The sequence below is a fragment of the Entelurus aequoreus genome, linkage group LG20 (assembly GCF_033978785.1).
Source record: "Entelurus aequoreus isolate RoL-2023_Sb linkage group LG20, RoL_Eaeq_v1.1, whole genome shotgun sequence".
NCBI lineage: Eukaryota > Metazoa > Chordata > Actinopteri > Syngnathiformes > Syngnathidae > Entelurus > Entelurus aequoreus.
The window spans coordinates 13,311,394-13,337,389 of NC_084750.1; the positions used below are offsets into that span (position 1 = coordinate 13,311,394).

Sequence of the window (25,996 nt, forward strand, 5' to 3'; positions counted from 1 at the left end):
ATCGCGAAATGATCAAGTATGACACATAGAATGGATCTGCTATTCCCGTTTAAAAAAAAAAAAAATCATTTCAGTAGGCCTTTAACTTGCATTATTACATGCATGTTTATTATTGCATACATTATTATCATCATGTAGTGGGGATACATTCCATTTCTTTGACCTATTGAATTGAAAAACATATTTATTGTCTTATACTAATCTATGTACAGTAAGCTAGGGCAATATGGCCCAAAAAATTAATCTAACATTTTTTTCCCCACCAAAGATTCGATTAAGGATTTTTTCCCGATTTTTTTATGCCCCGCACTTTTTAAAGAAACCAATGAATACAAAGCGTCATATTTATTTGATCAAGATGAAGTACCGTATTTTTTGGACTGTAAGTGTCAGAATAATTGTATATAAGTTATCACACAACTTTGTGTTCCCATGAGTTCAGGTCGCCTTGCGAGAAGACAAAAGCTGTCTTTGATCTTATCAAGCAAAAGGCCACTGTGTGCGATGGGATGCGACGTGGAGGTGTTGGTTTCTTTGATCTATTGACAGCCACAGGAAGACTTTGTCATGGCCTGGGATCTACAAAGCAGAGAGGGAGCAGACCTGACACCGCTCCAGGCACCTTTTCTTTGAACTGTTTATGACCGAGTGCAACAGCAGTTTATGACCCCCCTCCCCTTAGGAGCATCTGCGGCTATGTAATCAGGGAATGTTCAAATAAATAGGGAGGCGTGCAACTCCTTCTTCAGAGCAGCGGGTGACACTGAACACATGAGCTAAATTAAATCCTGTCTCTGTTTGATTCCTTGCTTCTTGTCTCGTCTAATAGATGTCATCGGTTCTTGAACCTGACAATAAGGCACACTTAAAAAAAAAAAAATTTTTAATTTTTTTTTTTTACATAAATGAATACAATCATGTGTGCTTACGGACTGTATCCCTGCAGGCTGTATTGATCTATATTGATATAGAATGTATATATTGTGTTTTTTATGTTGATTTCATAAAAAAAAAAAAAAATAAATACATTTTTTTTTTTTTTTTTAAATTCTTGTGCGGCCCGGTACCAATCGGTCCGCGGCCCGGTGGTTGGGGACCACTGATGTAGACCACAAGGAAGTCTTTTACATTTAGAAAAAAAATATATAATATGACTCCTTTAATGTGCCCTATAATCCGGTGCGCCTTTTGTATGAAAATAGACCTGAATAGACCCACTCATCAGCAGTGCGCCTTATAATCTGGTGCGCCCTATGGTCCGAAAAATACGATAGATTGAAATGGCTCTACATCTTACTCTCAGCAAAATTGTTTTTTTATGAAGTGGATTATTTTTTAGAACAGATACAAATTGAATTTTGTATAAAATCATTTTTGAAAACTAAACAGATGAAATTCAGCTGTAAATTCTGGACTATAAGCCGCTACTTTTTTCCAACGCTTCGAACCCTGCAGTTTATAAAATGGTGCGGCTAATTTTGATCATGTTTTGTTATTTTCTGTTACTTTTGGACTCCCTCAGTTCCTGTTTGTGCACCTCTGGGTTTGTTTTAGTTTCCATGGGGATTAATTGGGTTCACCTGCCTCTGGTTAGTGGTCGGCACCCTCACCTGTTGTCGACCACTATTCAGAGAGCTATTTATTCACCTCTCTCGCCACACTCGTTCTGGCTTCATTGTTTGCCATACGCAACAGGTTACGTTAGTATTTCTTGTCTCATAGTTTATGCTTCCTGTGCTAGTTTGTACCTTAGCTTAACGTGCGATCGGCATGTTTTTCCTTCTGCTTGTTGGTACGTCTTTGATTTTTGAAAATTAAATCATGTTCCTACCTGCATGCCTTGTCCGGAGTAGTCCGTCTGCATCCCGGGAGAACGAACCCCGCAGAAAGATGCAATCCCCCAAACGTGACAAATTTATGGATTTTTCTTTGCTAACGGCCGTAATGCAAATTGTTTTCATAAAACACAAGCAAAGATACTGAGAGGGTGTAGTTTTGTTTGTTTGGAAGAGTTCACTCACTGCAGGTGCTGCGGGGTGAAGGTCTACAGTATTTATTTCTGTTTAGTGCTTTGAACCAGAAGTACAAGTGTCGTCCTTAGCATTTCTAATCATACGAATTCTTCATTCATCTCTCCAAGCAACGTTTTTAAGTTTTTTCAATATAACTAAAACTATTCATACTTACTCTACCATGAATTGATTAACGTGGACCCCGACTTAAACAAGTTGAAAAACTTATTGGGGTGTTACCATTTAGTGGTCAATTGTACGGAATATGTACTCTACTGTGCAATCTACTAATAAAAGTTTCAATCAATCAATCAATTACTAAACCCTCCCATGTGTGATGTCTGTTGGAGTGTTTTCATGAATATTTGTACATGTGTGATGTCTGTTGGAGTGTTTTCATGAATATTTGTACATGTGTGATGTCTGTTGGAGTGTTTTCATGAATATTTGTACATGTGTGATGTCTGTTGGAGTGTTTTCATGAATATTTGTACATGTGTGATGTCTGTTGGAGTGTTTTCATGAACATTTGTACATGTGTGATGTTTGTTGGAGTGTTTTCATGAATATTTGTACATGTGTGATGTTTGTTGGAGTGTTTTCATGAACATTTGTACATGTGTGATGTCTGTTGGAGTGTTTTCATGAATATTTGTACATGTGTGATGTCTGTTGGAGTGTTTTCATGAATATTTGTACATTTTTGATGTCTGTTGGAGTGTTTTCATGAATATTTGTACATGAGTGATGTCTGTTGGAGTGTTTTCATGAACATTTGTACATGTGTGATGTCTGTTGGAGTGTTTTCATGAATATGTGTACATGTGTGATGTCTGTTGGAGTGTTTTCATGAATATTTGTACATGTGTGATGTTTGTTGGAGTGTTTTCATGAATATTTGTACATGTGTGATGTCTGTTGGAGTGTTTTCATGAATATTTGTACATGTGTGATGTCTGTTGGAGTGTTTTCATGAATATTTGTACATGTGTGATGTCTGTTGGAGTGTTTTCATGAATATTTGTACTTGTGTGATGTCTGTTGGAGTGTTTTCATGAATATTTGTACATGTGTGATGTCTGTTGGAGTGTTTTCATGAATATTTGTACATGTGTGATGTCTGTTGGAGTGTTTTCATGAATATTTGTACATGTGTGATGTCTGTTGGAGTGTTTTCATGAATATTTGTACATGTTTGATGTCTGTTGGATTGTTTTCATGAATATTTGTACATGTGTGATGTCTGTTGGAGTGTTTTCATGAATATTTGTACATGTGTGACGTCTGTTGGAGTGTTTTCATGAATATTTGTACATGTGTGACGTCTGTTGGAGTGTTTTCATGAATATTTGTACATTTTTGATGTCTGTTGGAGTGTTTTCATGAATATTTGTACATGTGTGACGTCTGTTGGAGTGTTTTCATGAATATTTGTACATGTGTGACGTCTGTTGGAGTGTTTTCATGAATATTTGTACATTTTTGATGTCTGTTGGAGTGTTTTCATGAATATTTGTACATTTTTGATGTCTGTTGGAGTGTTTTCATGAATATTTGTACATTTTTGATGTCTGTTGGAGTGTTTTCATGAATATTTGTTCATGTGTGATGTCTGTTGGAGTGTTTTCATGAATATTTGTACATGTTTGATGTCTGTTGGATTGTTTTCATGAATATTTGTACATGTGTGATGTCTGTTGGAGTGTTTTCATGAATATTTGTACATGTGTGATGTCTGTTGGAGTGTTTTCATGAATATTTGTACATGTGTGATGTCTGTTGGAGTGTTTTCATGAATATTTGTACATGTTTGATGTCTGTTGGAGTGTTTTCATTAATATTTGTACATGTGTGATGTCTGTTGGAGTGTTTTCATGAACATTTGTACATGTGTGATGTCTGTTGGAGTGTTTTCATGAATATTTGTGCTGTACATGCGATCGTAATGTAATCAAGCCAACGTCCATAGCATTAGCCAATACGCTAACACATTCACAAGTGTCTGTGTCAGTATTAACTTACAATGGCGTTATTTTTGTATCGTTTGTTTCACACATTCCTCAGTATGTTCACCAAAACGTCACTGTGGAGTTATTGAGTCCGTTTAGCTGTTAGTGGGTCCATGAGGACGATGTCTGTTTTGTTTGATCAGCCGTTTTACTGCTGCTACTTATCATTTATTGATCATGAACATTTGAAGTATCAGTATTCTGCCCCCTTACCTTATATTACATTTGGTTGTTCTTCTTTATACCACAAATATTTGGTACTGAATCAACAGTGCCTCTGCTGGTTGCAGCTAAGTAGTGCGCTGAATGTTCCCTCAATTGTTTCGGAACAATTCATGTTGCGTAAGGAAATCATCTATAAAAAAGAATAACTACACATGTTAATATATATAAATATTGATCCATATGACTTGGCTTGTCACCATGTTTACATTGCACTCTACCCTTAGAGTTAATTCCTGTCTACCCGTGTGTGCAGACAGCAAACACATATCTTGATGCGCATCAATGCAAGGACTTAGCTACCTGGTAATTGAACAGTCTTTGCTCAGTCCTCCCCGGAGTTTTTCGCTCTCTAATCCTGTCAACTAATGCTCACTGTGAGCACTCAGCACATTTTTAATTCCCCGAACTGCCCTCTTCCCTGACCTACACACTCCCAGATAAATCTTCTTCCATAGACTTAGGAGCTTTGCTGTTTATGTCATAAAGTGAAGTGAAGTTTTGACAGTAAAACTAAAAATCCGCCAAACATTTGCCATGGTTTTCGTATATTTTCTTGATTATCGTACGGCCCGACATAGCAGGCGACAAACTAGTGTTTTTTTCCGCGAACCATTCTGCGGAATCGGGTGCTGATAAAGAATCCCATGCATTGGTGACTCATTTTCTGCCAATACCACTGAAAAATAAGCCACCATCTTGGACAATATTTATGACAAATTAGTGCTTGGTCTTAAAGATGTGCTATTTGGATTTATACAGTACGAGAAGCAATTTGAAAAGGAATTTTACCTTTGCAACCTCAATATACTATTGGCTAAGTTGTATATTCATAAATGTAAGGTTGTCAATACCCAACCTGTTTTTTGTGCCTTTAAAAAAAGAGTTAGAACTAGAGATGTCCGATAATGGCTTTTTTGCCGATATCCCGATATTGTCCAACTCTTAATTACCAATTCCGATATCAACCGATACCGATATATGGGACAAGTGTTGTAAATTAGCGTTGGCTACAAACACTGTGATGCATGCATCGGATAACTGTTTCAGATGTCTATGTTTTTGTATCTGTCCCTATTTCAAATAAACCTCTATAATAAAAAAATAATAATATACAGTCGTGGAATTAACACATTATTATGCCTAATTTTGTTGTGATGCCCCGCTGGATGCATTAAACAATGTAACAAGGTTTTCCAAAATAAATCAACTCAAGTAATGGAAAAAAATGCCAACATGGCACTGCCATATTTATTATTGAAGTCACAAAGTGCATTATTTTTTTTTAACATGCCTCAAAACAGCAGCTTGGAATTTGAGACATGCTCTCCCTGAGACAGCATGAGGAGGTTGAGGTGGGCGGGGTTGGGGATGGGGATGGGGGGAGTTTTGAGGTGGGGGGGTGTAGGGAGTAGCGGGGGGTGTATATTGTAGCGTCCCGGAAGAGTTAGCGCTGCAAGGGGTTCTGGGTATTGTTTATGTTGTGTTACGGTGCGGATGTTCTCCCGAAATGTGTTTGTCATTCTTGTTTGGTGTGGGTTCACAGTGTGGCGCATATTTGTAACAGTGTTAAAGTTGTTTATACATCTACCCTCAGTGTGACCTGTATGACTGTTGACCAAGTATGCCTTGCATTCACTTCTGTGTGTGAAAAGCCGTAGATATTATGTGATTGGGCCGGCACGCAAAGGCAGTGCCTTTAAGGTTTATTGGCGCTCTGTACTTCTCCCTACGTCCGTGTACACAGCGGCCTTTTAAAAAGTCATACATTTTACTTTTTGAAACCGATACAGATAATTTTGAAACAGATACCGATAATTTCCGATATTACATTTTAAAGCATTTATCGGCCGATAATATCGTCAGTCCGATATTATCGGACATCTCTAGTTAGAACTTTACTTTAAAACGCTATCAACCAAAAAGCTGTGAAAACTATGATGCTATGCTCCAAATTTTAACTATTTACATAACTTGTGTGAGCCGATAACTATACACATTAGTACATATACCATATTATTCGGGCTATATGATGTACTTAAAATCCTTTCATTTTCTCAAAACTCGACAGTGCGCCTTATAACCCGGTGCGCCTAATGTACGGAATAATTTTGGTTGAGCTTATTAACCTCAAAGCTATTTTATTTGGTACATGGTGAAATAAGTGTAACCAGTAGATGGCAGTCACACATAAGAGATACGTGTAGACTGCAATATGATGGCAGTCATACGTAAGAGATATGTGTAGACGGCAATATGACTCAAGTAAACAACCCCAACTTTTTATATGTTCCATTGAAAATATAAAACATTACACACGGCGCTCAAAAATCTATCAAAATGTTTTAGTAGGACTTTGGTAAGCTATGAAGCCACACCGCTTGATGGATTGTACTGTGCTTCAGCATAGGAGTATTATTATGGCGTGTGTATAAGGCAAGACATATTATCTGGCGTTTTGTTTTGCAATATTATGCAAAAACAACTTTTCTTACGTTCTGGTACCTGCTGATCTGTATTTGGGATCTGCATAAGTCCTGAAAATTTGCGCGTGTCCACTTTTGTAGTCCGATAAGCTTCTTCTTTTTCTCTATCTTCTTGTTATGTGACATTCATCCTCCGCTGTTGCCATTTCTAATATAAAGTAGTGTAAAGTTCTTACTTATATCCGTCAGTAAACTCGCCATGAAAGCGCTAAAACATACCGGTGTAGTGAGTTTACATTATTCACCCAAGGAACTTTAGTTATGAGGAGATGCTGCTCCGTTATTGATTGAAGTAAAGTGTGAATGTCATTAAAACAGATAGCTCCATCTTTTGACACTTCTTCCACTCCCGTCCTTGCACGCTACACCGCTACAACAAAGATGACGGGGAGAAGACGCTGTCGAAGGTGAGCCACGTAAATAAGACCGCCCACAAAAAAAACTGTCGAAAGTGACTTGAAGATGATGTGTAAAACATCATCTATGCAACATTTTGAGCAAAGAACCACCATTACATGTTATGTAGACCACAAGGAAGTCTTTTACATTTAGAAAAAAATCATAATATGACTCCTTTAATAGACCTGAATAGACCCGCTCATCGGCAGTGCGCCTTATAATCCTGTGCGCCCTATGGTCCGGAAAATATGGTATACAAAAAAAACCAGCCACCATGGCGCCGAAGATAGTTGCGAGTGAAATCACTATATTTAATGAAGAATGTGACAAACAATATTGAGCACGACAAGGCCTTACCTTAAATGTAAATGTATCTATTTCACTTGTCACCTATTTTGCAACTATATTTATTCTCTAAAACATGTTTTGTATTAATATTTTGGAGGGAACGGGTTAATTGGATTTATAAGTGTTTTTAATTGGAAAATAATTGCTTTGGTTTGCGTATGTGTATTTATTCGCACAATATGAAAAGTACAAAAGGTAACATTGTTGAAATACATAGAGACAAGAAATACATAATAAGAAATAAGTGCAGGTGAGAAAAGCAGTGAATTAAATCTTCATCACACCTTTTGGAGTAGCTCACTAACAATAACCAAAGCACTATTTTAATGCTAAAAAATAAAATAACTGGAGATAATACTCACTGTGATTATATTACATATATCATATTTTTTCAGCCAGCTTTAAATAAATATAAATTTAGATAAAATAACTAAATATTAGGGATGTCCGATAATGGCTTTTTGCCGATATCCGATATTCCGATATTGTCCAACTCTTTAATTACCGATACCGATATTAACCGATACCGATATATACAGTCGTGGAATTAACACATTATTATGCCTAATTTGGACAACCAGGTATGGCGAAAATAAGGTCCTTTTTTAAAAAAAATAATAAAATAAGATAAATAAATTAAAAACATTTTCTTGAATAAAAAAGAAAGTAAAACAATATAAAAACAGTTATATAGAAACTAGTAATGAATGAAAATGAGTAAAATTAACTGTTAAAGGTTAGTACTATTAGTGGACCAGCAACACGCACAATCATGTGTGCTTACGGACTGTATCCCTTGCAGACTGTATTGATATATAATGTAGGAACCAGAATATTAATAACAGAAAGAAACAACCCTTTTGTGTGAATGAGTGTAAATGGGGGAGGGAGGTTTTTTTGGGTTGGTGCACTAATTGTAAGTGTATCTTGTGTTTTTTTATGTTGATTTAATTTAAAAAAAACAACAACAAAAAACACAAAAAAAACGATACAGATAATAAAAAAAACCGATACCGATAATTTCAGATATTACATTTTAAAGCATTTATCGGCCGATATTATCGGACATCTCTACTAAATATGTTTTATTATGCTAAGATATAAAATATAATCTAAACTCTTCAAGACCTCTACAAGAGCCTTCATAAAAACAAGCAACCAATTATGTTTAATGAGCTGGAATCTTATGAAAAAAAATGTGTATTTTAGTTGCAGGATAAGACTTGCGTGGATGCCCGGGTGACCTTTCTTTCCATTTCATGCAATTAAAATGATCTTGACTGTCAAACAGGGGAAATATCTCCAATTCTTCCTGCCTCCATGAGAAACACATCTGGATTAACTGTTAGCCGACAGCTGCTGCAGGAAGTTACTGAGACATAAGTGGGAACACTTCAAAGCACGTCTGGCAGAAAACGCTGCAGCAGCGTGCATTTGTGGTCCACAGCTTGCGATCACTAACCTACAAACCCCAAAAGCAGTGAAGTTGTCACGTTGTGTAAATGGTCAACAAAAACAGAATACAATGATTTGCAAATCCTTTTCAACTTATATTCAATTGAATAGACTGCAAAGACAAGATACTTAACGTTCAAACTGGTAAATGTTATTTTTTTGCAAATATTAGCTCATTTGGAATTTCATGCCTGCAACATGTTTCAAAAAAGCTGGCACAAGTGGCAAAAAAAACAAAAAACGCTCATCAACACTTACCAGTGGTTTTTAACTTCTTTTTTTTTTTTTTTTACCTCTTTACACAACGGAGAAGCCCCAAATATAAACACTTAATTAGTAATATTACTCTTCATTTTATTCATATTCAGTAATCATATCTAAAGGGAGAACGGATGCATTTTGGCCTAAAAGTAAAGATAAAGGTGAAGCTTAAAGGCCTACTGAAACCAACTACTAGCGACTACACAGTCTGATAGTTTATATATCAATGATGAAATCTTAACATTGCAACACATGCCAATACGGCCGGGTTAACTTATAAAGTGACATTTTAAATTTCCCGCTAAACTTCCGGTTGAAAAACTCCTTTGGATATGACGTATGCGCGTGACGTCACGACGGCAACGGAAGTATTCGGAGCCCGTTGAATCCAATACAAAACAGCTCTGTTTTCATCTCATAATTCCACAGTATTCTGGACATCTGTGTTGGGGAATCTTTTGCAATTTGTTTAATGAACAATGGAGACTGCAAAGAAGAACGTTGTAGGTGGGATCGGTGTATTAGCGGCTGGCTGCAGCAACACAACAAGGACTACTTACTTGGATAGCAGACGCCTAGCCGATGCTAGCCGCCAACCGCACGGATGATCGGGTGAAGTCCTTCGTCGCGCCGTCGATCGCTGGAACGCAGGTGAGCACGGGTGTTGATGAGCAGATGAGGGCTGGCTGGCGTAGGTGGAGCGCTAATGTTTTTATCATAGCTCTGTGAGGTCCGGTTGCTAAGTTAGCTTCAGCGTCGTTAGCAACAGCATTGCCAGGCTGAGAATTATTAACCGTGTAGTTACATGTCCATGGTTTAATAGTATTGTTGATCTTCTGTCTATCCTTCCAGTCAGGGATTTATGTATTTTGTTTCTATCTGCATTTGAGAACGATGCTATCACGTTAGCTCAGTAGCTAAAGTGTTTCACCGATGTATTGTCGTGGAGATAAAAGTCACTGTGAATGTCCATTTCGCGTTCTCGACTCTCATTTTCAAGAGGATATAGTATCCGAGGTGGTTTAAAATACAAATCCGTGATCCACAATAGAAAAAGGAGAGTGTGGAATCCAATGAGCCAGCTTGTACCTAAGTTACGGTCAGAGCGAAAAAAGATACGTCCTTCACTGCCTCTCTAGTCATTCACTCTAACGTTCCTCATCCACAAATCTTTCATCCTCGCTCAAATTAATGGGGTAATCGTCGCTTTGTCGCTCCGAATCTCTCTCGCTCCATTGTAAACAACGGGGAATTGTGAGGAATACTACCTCCTGTGACGTCACGCTACTTCCGGTACAGGCAAGGCTTTTTTTTTATCAGCGAGCAAAAGTTGCGAACTTTATCGTCGATTTTCTCTACTAAATCCTTTCAGCAAAAATATGGCAATATCGCGAAATGATCAAGTATGACACATAGAATGGATCTGCTATTCCCGTTTAAATAAAAAAAATTAATTTCAGTAGGCCTTTAAACACTGAAACACCCTCAGGAAGAGACCGGTTTAATGTAGGCATTATTTTCAGGGACCGGCTTCCCACTTGTGAAAAATACAAGTCACTATAACGCTGAATTAGTGGGAGCCCTGGGCTTGTTTCTTTGCAATGATGGAAATCAGCCTTTGGCTACAATCCATCCATCCATCCATTTTCTACCGCTTATTCCCTTCGGGGTCGCGGGGGGCGCTGGAGCCTATCTCAGCTACAATCGGGTGGAATCTGTCACATTTCTATTTGATATGTCCATTAATGTGCATTGTATCATGTCACAAAGGTAGAACAAATGGCAACTTCCTATGAGGAGTTTTATTGTACATCATAGGTGTGTCTAGTGCACAGGTGTCAAACTCAAGGCCCGCGGGTCAGATCTGGCCCTCCACCTCATTTTATGTGGCCCGCAAAATCCTGGAAATAATATGTGTCAATAAAATACCTTATATCTTCTTTCTTACTTTCTTATTTTCTTACTAAAAGTATTGGGGTTTTTTCTAGTTTGACAGGGAAAAAATAGTGTCCGATATTGCAACAAATATTATATTATCTAACTTTGTTGGTCAAAATCCAAATAAATACTTAAATATCTGCTTAATTTATGTTTTCGAAGCAAGTTATCCATCAAATTGTACACCATAAAAATGACCAATAGATTTTACTGTAAAATTTAGGGAGTTTTTTACAGCATAGTACTGTCAGTAAAAAAAAAAAAACGACCAATGTTTGTTTTTTCACAGTAAAATTCTGTCGACTGAGCTGTCAGTTTTTTGTTTTTATTTTAATCCTTGGTTGATGATTTTATGGTACCACATTTTACTGTGGTGAAAAATTGGCAGCTGAGTTGCCAAAATAAATTAAACAGCAGTACAGTATTTCTATTTACAATAATATGTTGTAAAAATAACAATAGTAAAATAACACCATATATTTTACAGTAAAAGACTGGCAACTAAAAAAGCGGCCACTTTTTTTCTGTAAAAAAAAAGTGGTCAAATCCACATATTTTTTTTACCCTTTATGTAGAAAAAAAAGTAAAATATTTAAATTCATAGGCAAATTCATTAATGAAAGTTGAGGAATGCTCTTCAAACTCTTATTTGGAACATCCCACAGGTGAACAGGCTAATTGGGAACAGGTGGGTGCCATGATTGGGTATAAAAGCAGCTTCCCTGAAATGCTCAGTCATTCACAACCAAGGACGGGTGCCAGCAGGGTTTCCCACACATTCATTTATTTGTGGCGGCCCGCCACGAAATAATTACGTCCACCACAAATAAAAAATAAAATTAAAATAAAAATAAAAATAAAAATAAAAATTTAAATTAAAAAAAAAAAAAAAAAAAAAAAAGTTTTTGTTTTTGTTTTGTGTCCTCTCCAGCTTCTCAGGCAAATCATATAGTTGATGTAGATGCCCATACCGGCTGTTCAGATTTACTTTACACAAGAGAAGTGTAGGATACTTCTCTTGTTGCCTTATTTGTATTTGACTTTATTAAATGTATTTATATTAGAAACACAACATGTGTATATAACAAAGGGTGCAAAGTCTGCAGGCAGTAGGAAACACATGGTTAAGTGTACGGAGTAAAACTGATGGCAGTCTAAAGTTCAAGATTTTTGGAGCTCTTTGTTCAGTGGATCAGATGTTTGATGAAGCTCTGTGTCTATCTACCACCACTACTGTTTTCTGTTTATTTGTTACTGACTGTGGCAGGACACCTCTGCCTCTGTTTCACTTTATGTTGCTGGTAAATAATATGGTTGTAGTAGTAGGCTAAAGTTAAATGATTTAGTATGCACTAATTAAAGGGGCAGATCTTTGAGACATTTTAGCTTTTATATTTTATAAGATATATTTTTTGTAAGAACCACAATTAATAAATATATTTCAGTGAATAACTTATTGTGCAAATCTGTATATAAATATGTACATAAAGTGTTGTAATTATATTGTAAAATGGATGGATGGATGGACGTTTAAAACAAAACTGTTATTATTAATAAGTATACATTTTTTGAGCCTTTTTAGAGAAAATCAAATCATTGTAGTAAATTATGCAAATTACTCGATGATGTCATGGTGATCACGCCCATAGCCACGCCCCCACCGCCACAGGTATCTTGGCAGTTTATGGGAAACACTGGCCAGGGTCACCTCTTTGTCAACAAATGCCTGAGCAAGGGTGACAGAGGGTCATAAAAAGTGCCATGAAGATCACTGGCTGCTCTCTCCCCTCCCCTAGGTGAACTGTACAGTGCCAGGTGCCTCAAAAAGGCCCAAAACATCGTAAGGGACCCATCTCACCCCGGACATAAACTTTTTGAACTGTTGCCCTCGGGCAGGAGATACAGGACAATAAAATGCCGGACAAACAGATTCAAGAACACTTTTTACCCGAGAGCAATAGTGTCGCTGAACACAAGACAAGAATGACTGTGTGCTTGCTATTTTTATCCATTTCTCTATGTTCTTATGTTTTTATGTGTTATTATGAATTTGCACTAAATTAGTTTTGCTTACAATTTCGTTGTACAATGTAAAAGGACAATAAAGATATGGTCTATTCTATTCAAATTGTCCAACATGAAATATCTTGTCTTTGCAGTCTATTCAATTGAATATAAGTTGAAAAGGATTTGCAAATCATTGCATTCTCTTTTTATTTACCATTTACACAACGTGACAACTTCACTGCTTTTGGCTTTTGTACAAACATGTCCTCTTTGCATTAAACAGATCCCGTGTGTTGTTTATGTGGCTAACATATTTTAGAATTCCTAGATATGCTGCACATAAATCACGGAGATGACAAATGACCCACACACGTCAATGGGAAAGGGGTGCAGATGAGTAATCCACCTAATTACTTACACTTGTGTGATTCAAAACCACTGAAATGTGTCAGACTAACAAAACCTCACTTCATGGCTAAAGGCCAAATATATTTAATCTGCAGGCACATTTATTTTGTGTACTAACATGTCTAAACAACTGACTCCAGTCATTAATTGGCTGGATTTTACACGAGGAGGTTCAAGTGGATGTGGCTCAGAAATATAAATGCAGGGATCAGGTCAGATATCCGTTATTGGCCGCCTTCCCAGATTGCAAATGGAACCCCTCCCCATCATTTGAAAATGTACACTGTGTTTAAATATATATCTTAAGGTCGTCACCTCAATTTTTTTCCAGGCACTGTCGAATATAAACGTCATTAACTTTGTATAGATTGAGCTTGTCAGAACATAAGTTACACCTGCACACACGCCCATTGATTCAGAGCTGCACACGAAATAAGCTACTTTAGCAGCATTTATGTCAACGCGTGGCACAGTTATTACAATCAGATGAAAATAACACCTTTTGTGAGCTCTAAATGCATGAACCCTTTGATTTGATGCCTTGGCATCGTTTAACACAATATTGTATCGACATTGTCACAACATTTACAAGTCAGAAAAGACAAACATACATATACACATACATGTACATATACATCCACTGTACAAACATACATATACACATACATGTACGTATACATTCACTGTACAAACATACATATACACATACATGTACATATACATTCACTGTACAAACATACATATACACATACATGTACATATACATTCACTGTACAAACATACATATACACATACATATACATTCACTGTACAAACATACATATACACATACATGTACATATACATTCACTGTACAAACATACATATACACATACATATACATTCACTGTACAAACATACATATACACATTCATATACATATACATTCACTGTACAAACATACATATACACATACATGTACATATACATTCACTGTACAAACATACATATACACATACATGTACATATACATTCACTGTACAAACATACATATACACATTCATGTACATATACATTCACTGTACAAACATACATATACACATACATGTACATATACATTCACTGTACAAACATACATATACGCATACTTTTTTTTTTCTTTTGCATTTCAAGTTATCATGACATATATGTATTGTTGCATTTGAAACAATTGTATTGTTTATAATAGAGGTAAATTATTGTTATTATTAATTATCAATGGTGATATTTCTATTGGTATTTGTATTGCTCCATTTGTAGTGTAATAATGTTCATTGTTATTTCTGCGTTATTAATATTTATTTCACTAACCGCTTCTTTGCTATCACTTTTGCTATCATATTTGTACATATCCTATTCGCTGATGCTGTTCTGTTGTTATTGTTGTGTTTGTTGTTGTTGTCTCTCTGTCTTATCCCCCTCTTGTCCCCGCAATTTCCCCCTCTGTCTTTTCTTTTTTTCTCTTTCTATCTCCTCCTGCACCAAATAATAATATAAATACATTGAATAAAGTCAAATACAAATAAGGCAACAAGAGAAGTATCCCACACTTCTCTTTTGTAAAGTAAACCTGTACAGCCGATATGGGCATCTACATCTACTATATGATTTGCCTGAGTGGCTGGACACAACCAAAATAAAAAATAATAATTAAAAAAAATAAAAAATAAATAAGAAATAAAAAAAAGATGTCAGAAAAGACGAAATTCATCATAACTCATCATTAATTTGGACTCACAGATGGTCCAAAATACTCTGTCAACAACCAAGGCCTACGTTTAGTTTCAGTCTTCACAGGGAAAGATAATAATGCACATCTTACCGACTGGTTTGTTAACGCCAAGAAAACCAGCGTTTCCCAGGATCTTGAATACTTTATGAGCCGGAAACTTCCCCTCTGCTTCCCACTGATCGACAAACGGGTTAATCTCCTGCTCGATGATCTGTAGGAGACATGGATTTATGTAAATGCACAACATGCGTTATATCTTCATGAATATGTGTACATAAGCTTAACAAGAAACGGCCCCGCTGTTATCTTTACACGTCCCCAAACCTAATCTACAATACAGCAAAATAATGACATGCGATGGCAGTTTCACATACATGAGTTTCCTGCTGTGTGGCGCACATCTACACTTAAGTCTATGTAATCCATGTCTAGCAGACGACTACAAAAGGTATTACAAATCAATGAATAGAGAGCAGCCTGGGAAAAAGGTGAATCTACTGTATAATGATAGCGGTGACAGCAAACATGGCTAGTCCCCTTTGTGTACACGTTTTAGAGGGGGTGACATACATTATGCTAGAAGCAGATGAATGGTTTGGAGCGAATCCCAACCATGGACATTAAAGTGTAAATCACATGTGCTGGAGAAAAAACAAGACAGATGATGTAGGTAAGACCCCCAGAGGGGGTATAGTCAAACAGAAATGGGAAGATGAGATTCAGGTGTGTGTCCATGAGAATTTATTTCCATTTGACTCAACATCCGCCAATTCTAGGTCATCCTAAAGATGTTTGGTGGGATTTAGCAGGGCTGCACAGGTGGGAGCATTTTACTCACATTTGCGACTAGAAATAGGTTGTGCGAGTATTAAAAAAAAAAAGAAAAGAAAAGAGCACACGTGCAAATACCGATTTTAACCCTTTATTTGCATTTTGCTCCTAAAATAAATGAATCCAAAGTTGATCAAACTAGAGTAAAATGTTTGTGCATCTTTATGGCATGTTCAAAACAAACCCATAACCAAATGGAGAAGTGATTGACGCGGAAATGTCACTGATCACTCGGTGTGCGCTAATGTGTCCACGTCAGGGGTCACCAACCTTTTTAAAAGCAAGAGCTACTTCTTGGGTAATGATTAATGCGAAGGGCTACCAGTTTGATACACACTTCAATAAATTGCCAGAAATAGCCAATTTGCTCAATTTACCTTTAACTCTATGTTATTATTAATAATTAATTATATTTACACTCTCCATCTTTCTCCCTCCCTCAAGTAGACCTTTCTCCCCCCTTCTCCCCCTTGGAGTTCCGGGAGCTACCCCCACTCACGCCCCACCCTACTCAGATTTTTACCCCCCTAGATCATCGCTCACCTCCACCACCCCCTCCACGAAGGCGTGCTCCACAACCCCCCAGCCATACTTCACCTTTCTCACGCCAACCCCTTACACGCCCTCAACGTCCACCTTCAGTAGTTCGTCCCAGCTCTGACGCTGCTCACTCCCCCTCCCCCTTACGGCAAACCCCGCCTCGCCCTGACAGCAGTCCTGAATATTTCTGATACAGAAAAGGGTTCAGCAGTAGACCACATTATCAGCTGGGCCCAAGGTTGCCTACATCAAATCATGGCACCTTCTACATCCCTGTTGTGACTACCAAGAGAGTAAACATTGGGAAACTTAGCCACCCTGCTAACCTAAACAATCTCATTCCTATTATCTCCAAATCAAAGCCAACATCGAAGCCTGTCAATAACACCATCAGGATGGGTCTGCTCAATGTCAGGTCTCTGAATAGCAAATCATTTTTAGTCAATGATTTTATTAGCACTTCTAAACTTGACTTTATGTTTTTAACTGAAACATGGCTGGAACAAAATAACAGTGCAAGCATTCTGATCGAGACAGCACCCCCCAACTATAACTTCATTGATATATGTAGATCGGGGAAAAGAGGTGGAGGGGTTGCTGCTATATTTAAAAACATGTTTCAGGGGAAACAGATGTCACTCGGTGAGTTTACATCATTTGAATACCTGTGTGCTGTGTTGAAATGCTCTCCCAAAATTCTCTTGTTAATTATCTACAGGCCACCTAAATATTCTGCAAATTTTTTTGATGATTTTAATGAACTATTGTCTAGCATCTCCACTGACTTTGACTGCCTGGTTATAACTGGTGATTTTAATTTTCATATTGACGATTTAAATGACAAGGGCGCAAAAGAACTTTTTACTATTTTAGACACATTTGAACTGTCTCAACATGTGAAAGAGGCTACACATTATAAGGGACACACTCTGGACCTGATTATCACAAAAGGTCTCAATGTTTCTGATGTTCTTGTGATTGATCCTTCATTGTCTGATCATTTCTGTGTTTTCTTTAATATTTCTGTAATTCCGGACACACAAACAGAATCAAAGAATGTCAAAAAGCGGTACATAAATGAACATGCTAATGTCCTCTTTAAAAACGCCATCTCCTCACTACCACCTCTAAACCCATGTCATGCTGATGATCTTGTAAGCAACTTTAATTCCAAAATTGTGAATATCATAGATATCATTGCACCTGTTACAGTTAAAACGATTTCTGGCAAGCAAAAGGCACCCTGGAGAAAATCTGCTGCTGTAACAGCCCAGAGAAGAGAGTGCAGGAAGGCTGAACGAATCTGGCGGAATACAAAACTTCATATTCACCATGACATCTATAAAGAGAGCCTCCAGGCCTACAATTTAGTCTTAAAAAGTGCTAGAGAAACATTCTTCTCCAATATCATAAACAGCAACACAAATAAGGCCAAAACCCTATTCACAATCGTTGACAGACTGACTAAACCCCCAACACAAATACCAGCCGAACTCCATTCCACGCAGAAATGCAATGACTTTGCATTCTTTTATACTGATAAAATTGAAGGCATCAGACGCACCATCAATATCTCAAGTAAAAAAGTTGGATCACCACCCCATTTAGGCAAAAGTAACACAGCAATGATGGCAAGCTTTAATGCCATAGACTCTAAAACTCTAGTGGAAACGGTGACAGCTCTAAAGTCATCCACCTGCTGCCTTGATGTTTTACCTACCAACTTCTTTAAGAATGTTTTTGACTGCCTATCAACAGTCAAACTAGATGCCTCTGTTATCAACAACTACAGACCAATTTCAAATCTACCATTCATAAGTAAAATAATTGAGAAAGTTGTCCTCCAACAACTAAATCACTTCTTGGCTTCTACTGGCTGCCACAACAACTTCCAGTCAGGATTTCGACCTCTTCATAGCACAGAGACGGCCCTTCTTAAAGTTATAAATGACATCCGTCTAAACACAGACTCTGGCAAAACTTCAGTACTAATGCTTTTGGACCTCAGTGCTGCATTTGACACTGTCGACCACTCAATACTTTTGGACAGGTTGGAAAACTGGGTGGGGATCTCAGGCACAGTTTTAAGCTGGTTCAAGTCATATCTACAAGATAGGAACTATTTTGTTTCCATTGGTGACTTTGTATCAGAACCAACCAACGTAACGTGTGGAGTCCCCCAAGGTTCAATCTTGGGGCCGACTTTATTTAACATCTATATGCTCCCACTAGGACAAATCATGCAAAATAATAACATTGACCATCATTGCTATGCCGATGACACCCAAATCTATGTAGCGCTATCACCAAATGACTATCGCCCCATAGATCTTCTGTGCCAGTGCATTGAGCAAGTCAAACACTGGATGTGCCAAAATTTCCTACAACTAAATGAAGATAAAACTGAGATAATTGTTTTTGGTGCTAAAAAAGAAAGGTTTAAAGTCATCCAACACCTTCAATCACTGTCCCTGAAAACCTCAAATAAAGCCAGAAATCTTGGGGTTATTTTAGATTCTGATTTACATTTCGACAGTCACATCAAATCAGTAACAAAATCGGCCTACTATCACCTCAAAAATGTAAAAAGACTTAGAGGGCTCATGTCAGCTCAAGACTTAGAAAAACTTGTACATGCCTTTATTACCAGTAGGCTAGACTATTGTAATGGTCTCCTTGCAGGTCTTCCCAAAAAAACTGTCAGGCAGCTACAGCTTGTTCAGAACGCTGCTGCTAGAGTTCTAACAAAGACCAAAAAATGTGAGCACATTACACCAATTCTTAAATCCTTACATTGGCTCCCTGTACATCAGAGAATAGATTTCAAAATCCTCCTGCTCACATATAAATCACTACATGGTCTAGGGCCCAAGTATATCACTGATATGCTCCCACTATATACGCCCTCTAGATCACTAAGATCTTCTGAGACCAATCTGTTAGCGGTTCCAAGAGTAAACTCAAATCAAGGGAGATCATCATTCAGTCACTATGCAACACATAGCTGGAATAAACTTCCTGAAGATGTCAGACTCTCCCCAACTCTCACTACTTTTAAAACTAGACTGAAGACTTTTATGTTCACCTTAGCTTTCAGCTAAATCTTTTAATCTTTTAACTTTTAACGTCTGCACTGTTCTTATTTTTATTGTCTGCATTTTAATTTTGCTTTTATTTTCTTTCATTTCACTTTGTTGTCTGTGAAGCACTTTGAGTCTGCCTTGTGTATGAAAAGCGCTATACAAATAAAGTTGCCTTGCCTTGCCTTGCCTTGCCTAATTGAACGGTTTAAAAGAGGAGAAAACACGAAAAAAATGACAATTACATTTTGAAACATAGTTTATCTTCAATTTCGACTCTTTAAAATTCAAAATTCAACCGAAAAAAAGAAGAGAAAAACTAGCTAATTCGAATCTTTTTGAAAACATTTAAAAAAGAATTTATGGAACATCATTAGTAATTTTTCCTGATTAAGATTAATTTTAGAATTTTGATTACATGTTTTAAATAGGTTAAAATCCAAATTACACTTTGTTAGAATATATAACACATTGGACCTAGCTATATTTCTAACAAAGACAAATCATTATTTCTTCTAGATTTTCCAGAACAAAAATTTTAAAATAAATTCAAAAGATCTTGAAATAAGATTTAAATTTGATTCTACAGATTTTCTAGATTTGCCAGAATATTTTTTTTGAATTTTAATCATAAGTTTGAAGAAATATTTCACAAATATTCTTCGTCGAAAAAACAGAAGCTAAAATGAATAATTAAATTAAAATGTATTTATTATTCTTTACAATAAAAACAATAAATTTACTTGAACATTGATTTAAATTGTCAGGAAAGAAGAGGAAGGAATTTAAAGGTAAAAAGGTATATGTGTTTAAAAATCCTAAAATCATTTTTAAGGTTGTATTTTTTCTCTAAAATTGTCTTTCTGAAAGTTATAAGAAGCAAAGTTAAAAAATTTATGAATTTAAACAAGTGAAGACCAAGTCTTTAAAATATTTTCTTGGATTTTCAAATTCTATTTGAGTTTTGTCTCTCTTAGAATTAAAAATGTCAGGCAAAGCGAGACCAGCTTGCTAGTAAATAAATACAATTTAAAAAATAGAGGCAGCTCACTGGTGAGTGCTGCTATTTGAGCTACTTTTAGAACAGGCCAGCGGGCTACTCATCTGGTCCTTACGGGCTACCTGGTGCCCACGGGCACCACGTTGGTGACCCCTGGTCCACGTGGTCTGACGAGTCCACATATCAAATTGTTTTTGGAAACTGTGGACGTCGTGTCCTACGGAGCAAAGAGGAAAAAAAACATCCGGATTGTTCTAGGCGCAAAGTTGAAAAGGCAGTGTCAGAAAAATTGTATTTAAATTATCAAAAAACTTTCCGTTCTGAGTTTCCAATGAACAGACAAGAAGCTGTCTTTGTTGCACCAAGCCAAACGCTTGGAAGATTCCGCTGTGTACGGTGGAATGAGACGGGAGGGGTTTTCTATTGTCCTCGAAAACCTGACCAAGCTGAATCCAGGACAAGCCCAAGCCCGAGGCATCTTCTTCTTTTGTCTTCAATGTGACCGAAAACAAGGACTGTTTACATACTCCCCATTCCTGTTGAGAAATGTGTTGTTGCGTAAACATTGAACATCTAAATAAAAGAGGAGACGAAAACCTTTTTCGTCAGAGCGTGGTGCAGGACTGTACAGAGAGTACAGTGGCCATGTCCCTCCTCAGATCTGAGTCCAAATTGAATTCTGCCTCTGTTTGATTCCTTGCCTTTTGTCTTGTTTAAGCATGTGTGATGGTATGGGGGTGTATTAGTGCCCAAATAATGGGTAATTTACACATCTGTGAAGGCACCATTAATGCTGAAAGGTACATACAGGTTTTGGAGCAACATATGTTGCCATTCAAGCAACGTTACCATGGACGCCCCTGCTTATTTCAGCAAGACAATGCCATAAAAGAGTGCGGGTACTAGACTGGCCTGCCTGTAGTCCAGACCTGTCTCTCATTTAAAATGTGTGGTGCATTATGAAGACCCCCGGACTGTTGAACAACTTAAGCTGTACATCAAGCAAGAATGGGAAAAAATTCCACTTCAAAAATGTGTCTCCTCAGTTCCCAAACCTTTACTGAGTGTTGTTAAAAGGAGAGGCCATGTAACACAGTGGTAAAAATGCCCCTGTGACAACTTGTTTGCAATGTGTTCCTGCCATTAAATTCTAAGTTAATGATTATTTGCAACAAAAAGAAAAAAAAGTTTCTCAGTGTGAACATGAAATATCTTGTTTTTGCAGTCTATTCAATTGAATATAAGTTGAAAAGGATTAGCAAATCATTGTATTCTCTTTTTATTTACCATTTACACAACGTGACAACTTCACTGCTTTTGGCTTTTGTAAATATCATGCACAAGTCCACGTCAGCAATTCAACTTCAAATGTGAAACTAATACAATGTGTGATATAAACTCATTACAAGCAAAGTGAGACATGTCAAGCTTTTGATTATTTTAATACATTCAAGGTTTTTATAAGCTCTAACCCATAATCATCAAAATTATATCAAAAGATGGCTTGAAATATCTTGAGTTGCATGTCATGAGCCTATGTCATATATTAATTTCAACTGTAAATCTAATTGCTGGAATAAACCAACCTTTGCATGATATTCAATTTGTTGGAGTTTCCTCTGTAGAGACGGTATGTGTACAAAGCTCTTCTTCTTACTTCACATTCAGGGTAGCTTAGCACTAGTTTCTCGTTTGATAACCATCAGTATTACTGTATTCAATATACTTAAATAATTAATATTTGGACGTTTGTCCATTGATTCAGAAAAGTCCAAGTCCCAATCGTGATTAGGGTTGCAAAATTCCGGGAATATTCAAAGTTGGAAACTTTCCATGGGAATTAACGGGACTATATGAGAATTAACGTGAATAAACATTGAATGCAACATGCTAGATCTTGCAGCATGATTATTAGCTAAAACAACCTGATTTAATGCAAATTGAGTAGAATTTCAACCCCGCACTGTGCATTCCTCCATCACATGTGCAGTGCATTCTTCCATCACATGCACAGATAATTCCCAGCATGCTACACACTACAGGCCACACTAGTATTTGAGCCCAAGGACTTCATCCAGTCAGGTAAGTGTTGATGATATTACTGGGGTAAATATATTTGATCTATGGTATTTAAGTGTAATAGAGGTGTAATTGCTTGTTACTGTATGACTGTAGACTACTCCAGCAGACTTCCACTCAAGCTAGCTAGCTGTTCCTGTACTTGTTAAATGATTTGGGGGCCAATATCTTTAGCTAGCTAGGTTTATGTACCACCACAGTCTCATAATGAACCCAAAATATTTCTCCTTTAGCCGTGATTCTAATTTTGTCTTTGTTAAATCCCATTTATTTATGCTAACAACTTTAGCGATCCGAATTGACCTTTTTTGTGATGTGTAAAGTTCAACTAGCAAATACTAAATCAAAAGGTGTAGTTTCCTCTACCTTCTGTTCTGTTAGCCATTCTGTTGTCATACAAGAATGTAGCTTATAGTTTGATTTAGCATGCTGATTGAGTGTTCATTTATTCATCTAGCCTATTTCTATTTATTTGTCAATCAGTAAAATATTTTTAAAGACTACTCCAATTGTTTAGCTGACTATTTATATCTGTGTGTGGCATTGCATTAGTGTTTTACAAGAATAAATAAATACAAACAGAATAATGCCACGTACACCATCTGATGTGTGGAGACATTTCACCCCGACCAATGTAGGCGAAAAGGTGGTGTACATTTGCAAATACTGTGCAAAGAGCTACGTCAAAAATGCCACAAAGATGCAGCACCATATAGACACTAGTGTGCCGTGAGATATTGTCTGGAGTGCCGTGGGAAATTATGCAACTTCACTTAATTGGTCCAAAAAATATTTTTTTGCAAATCAATAATTATAATAATGTGTCGTTGTCTAGTGCAGTGTTTTTCAACAAAAGGCAAGTCCCGCTAGGAAAAGGCACTGAAGCATAGGGATGGCTATGCAAAACAAAAAGTAAAACTGACCTGGCTACAAAGTAAACAAAAACATAATGCTGGACGACAGCAAAAACTTACAGCGTGTGGAGCGGAGACGGCGTCCACAAAGTACATCCCGTACATGACATGACAATCAACAGTGTCCCCACAAAGAAGGATAGCGTACGCACAACTTAAAGGCCTACTGAAAGCCACTACTACCGACCACGCAGTCTGATAGTTTATATATCAATGATGAAATCTTAACATTGCAACACATGCCAATACGGCCGGGTTAACTTATAAAGTGCAATTTTAAATTTCCCGCTAAACTTCCGGTTGAAAACGTTTATGTATGATGACGTATGCGCGTGACGTCAATCGTTGAAACGGAAGTATTCGGACACCATTGTATCTCAATACAAACAGCTCTGTTTTCATCGCAAAATTCCACGGTATTCTGGACATCTGTGTTGGTGAATCTTTTGCAATTTGTTTAATGAACAATGAAGACTGCAAAGAAGAAAGCTGTAGGTGGGATCGGTGTAATAGCGGCTGGCTCCAGCAACACAAGCAGGAGGACTTTGACTTGGATAGCAGACGCGCTTTCCGACGCTAGCCGCCGACCGCACGGATGATCGGGTGAAGTCCTTCGTCGCACCGTCGATCGCTGGAACACAGGTGAGCACGGGTGTTGATGAGCAGATGAGGGCTGGCTGGCATAGGTGGATAGCTAATGTTTTTAGCATAGCTCTGTGAGGTCCCGTTGCTAAGTTAGCTTCAATGGCGTCGTTAGCAACAGCATTGTTAAGCTTCGCCAGCCTGGAAAGCATTAACCGTGTATTTACATGTCCACGGTTTAATACTATTGTTGATTTTCTGTCTATCCTTCCAGTCAGGGGCTTATTTCTTTTGTTTCTATCTGCAGTTAAGCCCGATGCTATCACATTAGCTTCGTAGCTAAAGTGTGTTGCGCCGATGTATTGTCGTGGAGATAAAAGTCACTGTGAATGTCCATTTTGCGTTCTCGACTCTCATTTTCAAGAGGATATAGTATCCGAGGTGGTTTAAAATACAAATCTGTGATCCACAATAGAAAAACGAGAGAGTGTGGAATCTAATGAGCCCTTGTACCTAAGTTACGGTCAAAGCGAAAAAAGATGCGTCCTGCACTGCACTCTAGTCCTTCACTCTAACGTTCCTCATCCACAAATCTTTCATCCTGGCTCAAATTAATGGGGTAATCGTCGCTTTCTCGGTCCGAATCGCTCTCGCTGCTGGTGTAAACAATTGGGAAATGTGAGGAGCCTTTCAACCTGTGACGTCACGCTACTTCCGGTACAGGCAAGGCTTTTTTTTATCAGCGACCAAAAGTTGCGAACTTTATCGTCGATGTTCTCTACTAAATCCTTTCAGCAAAAATATGGCAATATCGCGAAATGATCAAGTATGACACATAGAATGGATCTGCTATCCCCGTTTAAATAAAAACATTTCATTTCAGTAGGCCTTTAAATAGTCTTGATTGCGAAAACAAAGCAGGTGCGGGTAAGGCGTGACGCTGCTACAGGAGAACGCCAACAAAACAGGAAGGGTCACCAAATTAACAGCGCAAGACAGAAACTAAAGCACTACACACAGGAAACAACAACAAACTCAAAATAAGGCATGACAACCTGGTGGAGTTTCATTTCTTAACCTTTTCTGCTGGTGGTGTGCCTCCGTATTTTTTTTAATGAAAAAAATATGCCTTGGCTCAAAAAAGGTTGAAAAGCACTGATATAGACAATTGCCTAATAATATACAATTATTGTAATTCCCCATTAATTCCCATTCATTGCCATGGACGCTGTCCAACTTTCAATAATCAAAAAATTGTCAATATTTCCAAACTTCCCGAGCTTAACTTCCCGTGGTAAATTCCCGGAAAGTTTCCGGGAATTTACCGGGAACTATTCACCCCTTTGCAACCCTAATCGTGATACATCTAAGAGTTGAAATGATAATTTCCCCCAGCTTTGTAGCAGGTGGGCGGATTGACTGTATTTTCTTCTCCACAGGTCAAGAGGCGTAAGGTCAAAGCTAACAGCATCATGTTCGATGGTACACCAATCATATCACACCGTTGACTCACTAAGTAGGATGATACAATGGATTACACGCAACTTTCTACTGAATTTTTACATACTCTTCAACTATGAGAGCGCTTCAGCGGCAAAGTGGCGCCATGACTCATTTCGGCTTTGGTTCTGAGTCATGCACCGAAGTGTGATTGCCAGGAGTGGAGAGCAGGCCG

General features: G+C 37.5%; 1 protein-coding gene across 1 annotated transcript in view; it reads right to left on the reverse strand.

Moving 5' to 3' along the window:
* zgc:85777 (uncharacterized protein LOC405871 homolog) overlaps positions 1-25,996 on the reverse strand; it is a 78,470-nt gene that overhangs the window by 32,253 nt on the left and 20,221 nt on the right. Inside the window, exon 2 of the mRNA XM_062029403.1 lies at positions 15,386-15,506. Coding sequence (XP_061885387.1) covers positions 15,386-15,506 — 121 coding nt within the window. The remainder of the gene's footprint in view (positions 1-15,385; positions 15,507-25,996) is intronic.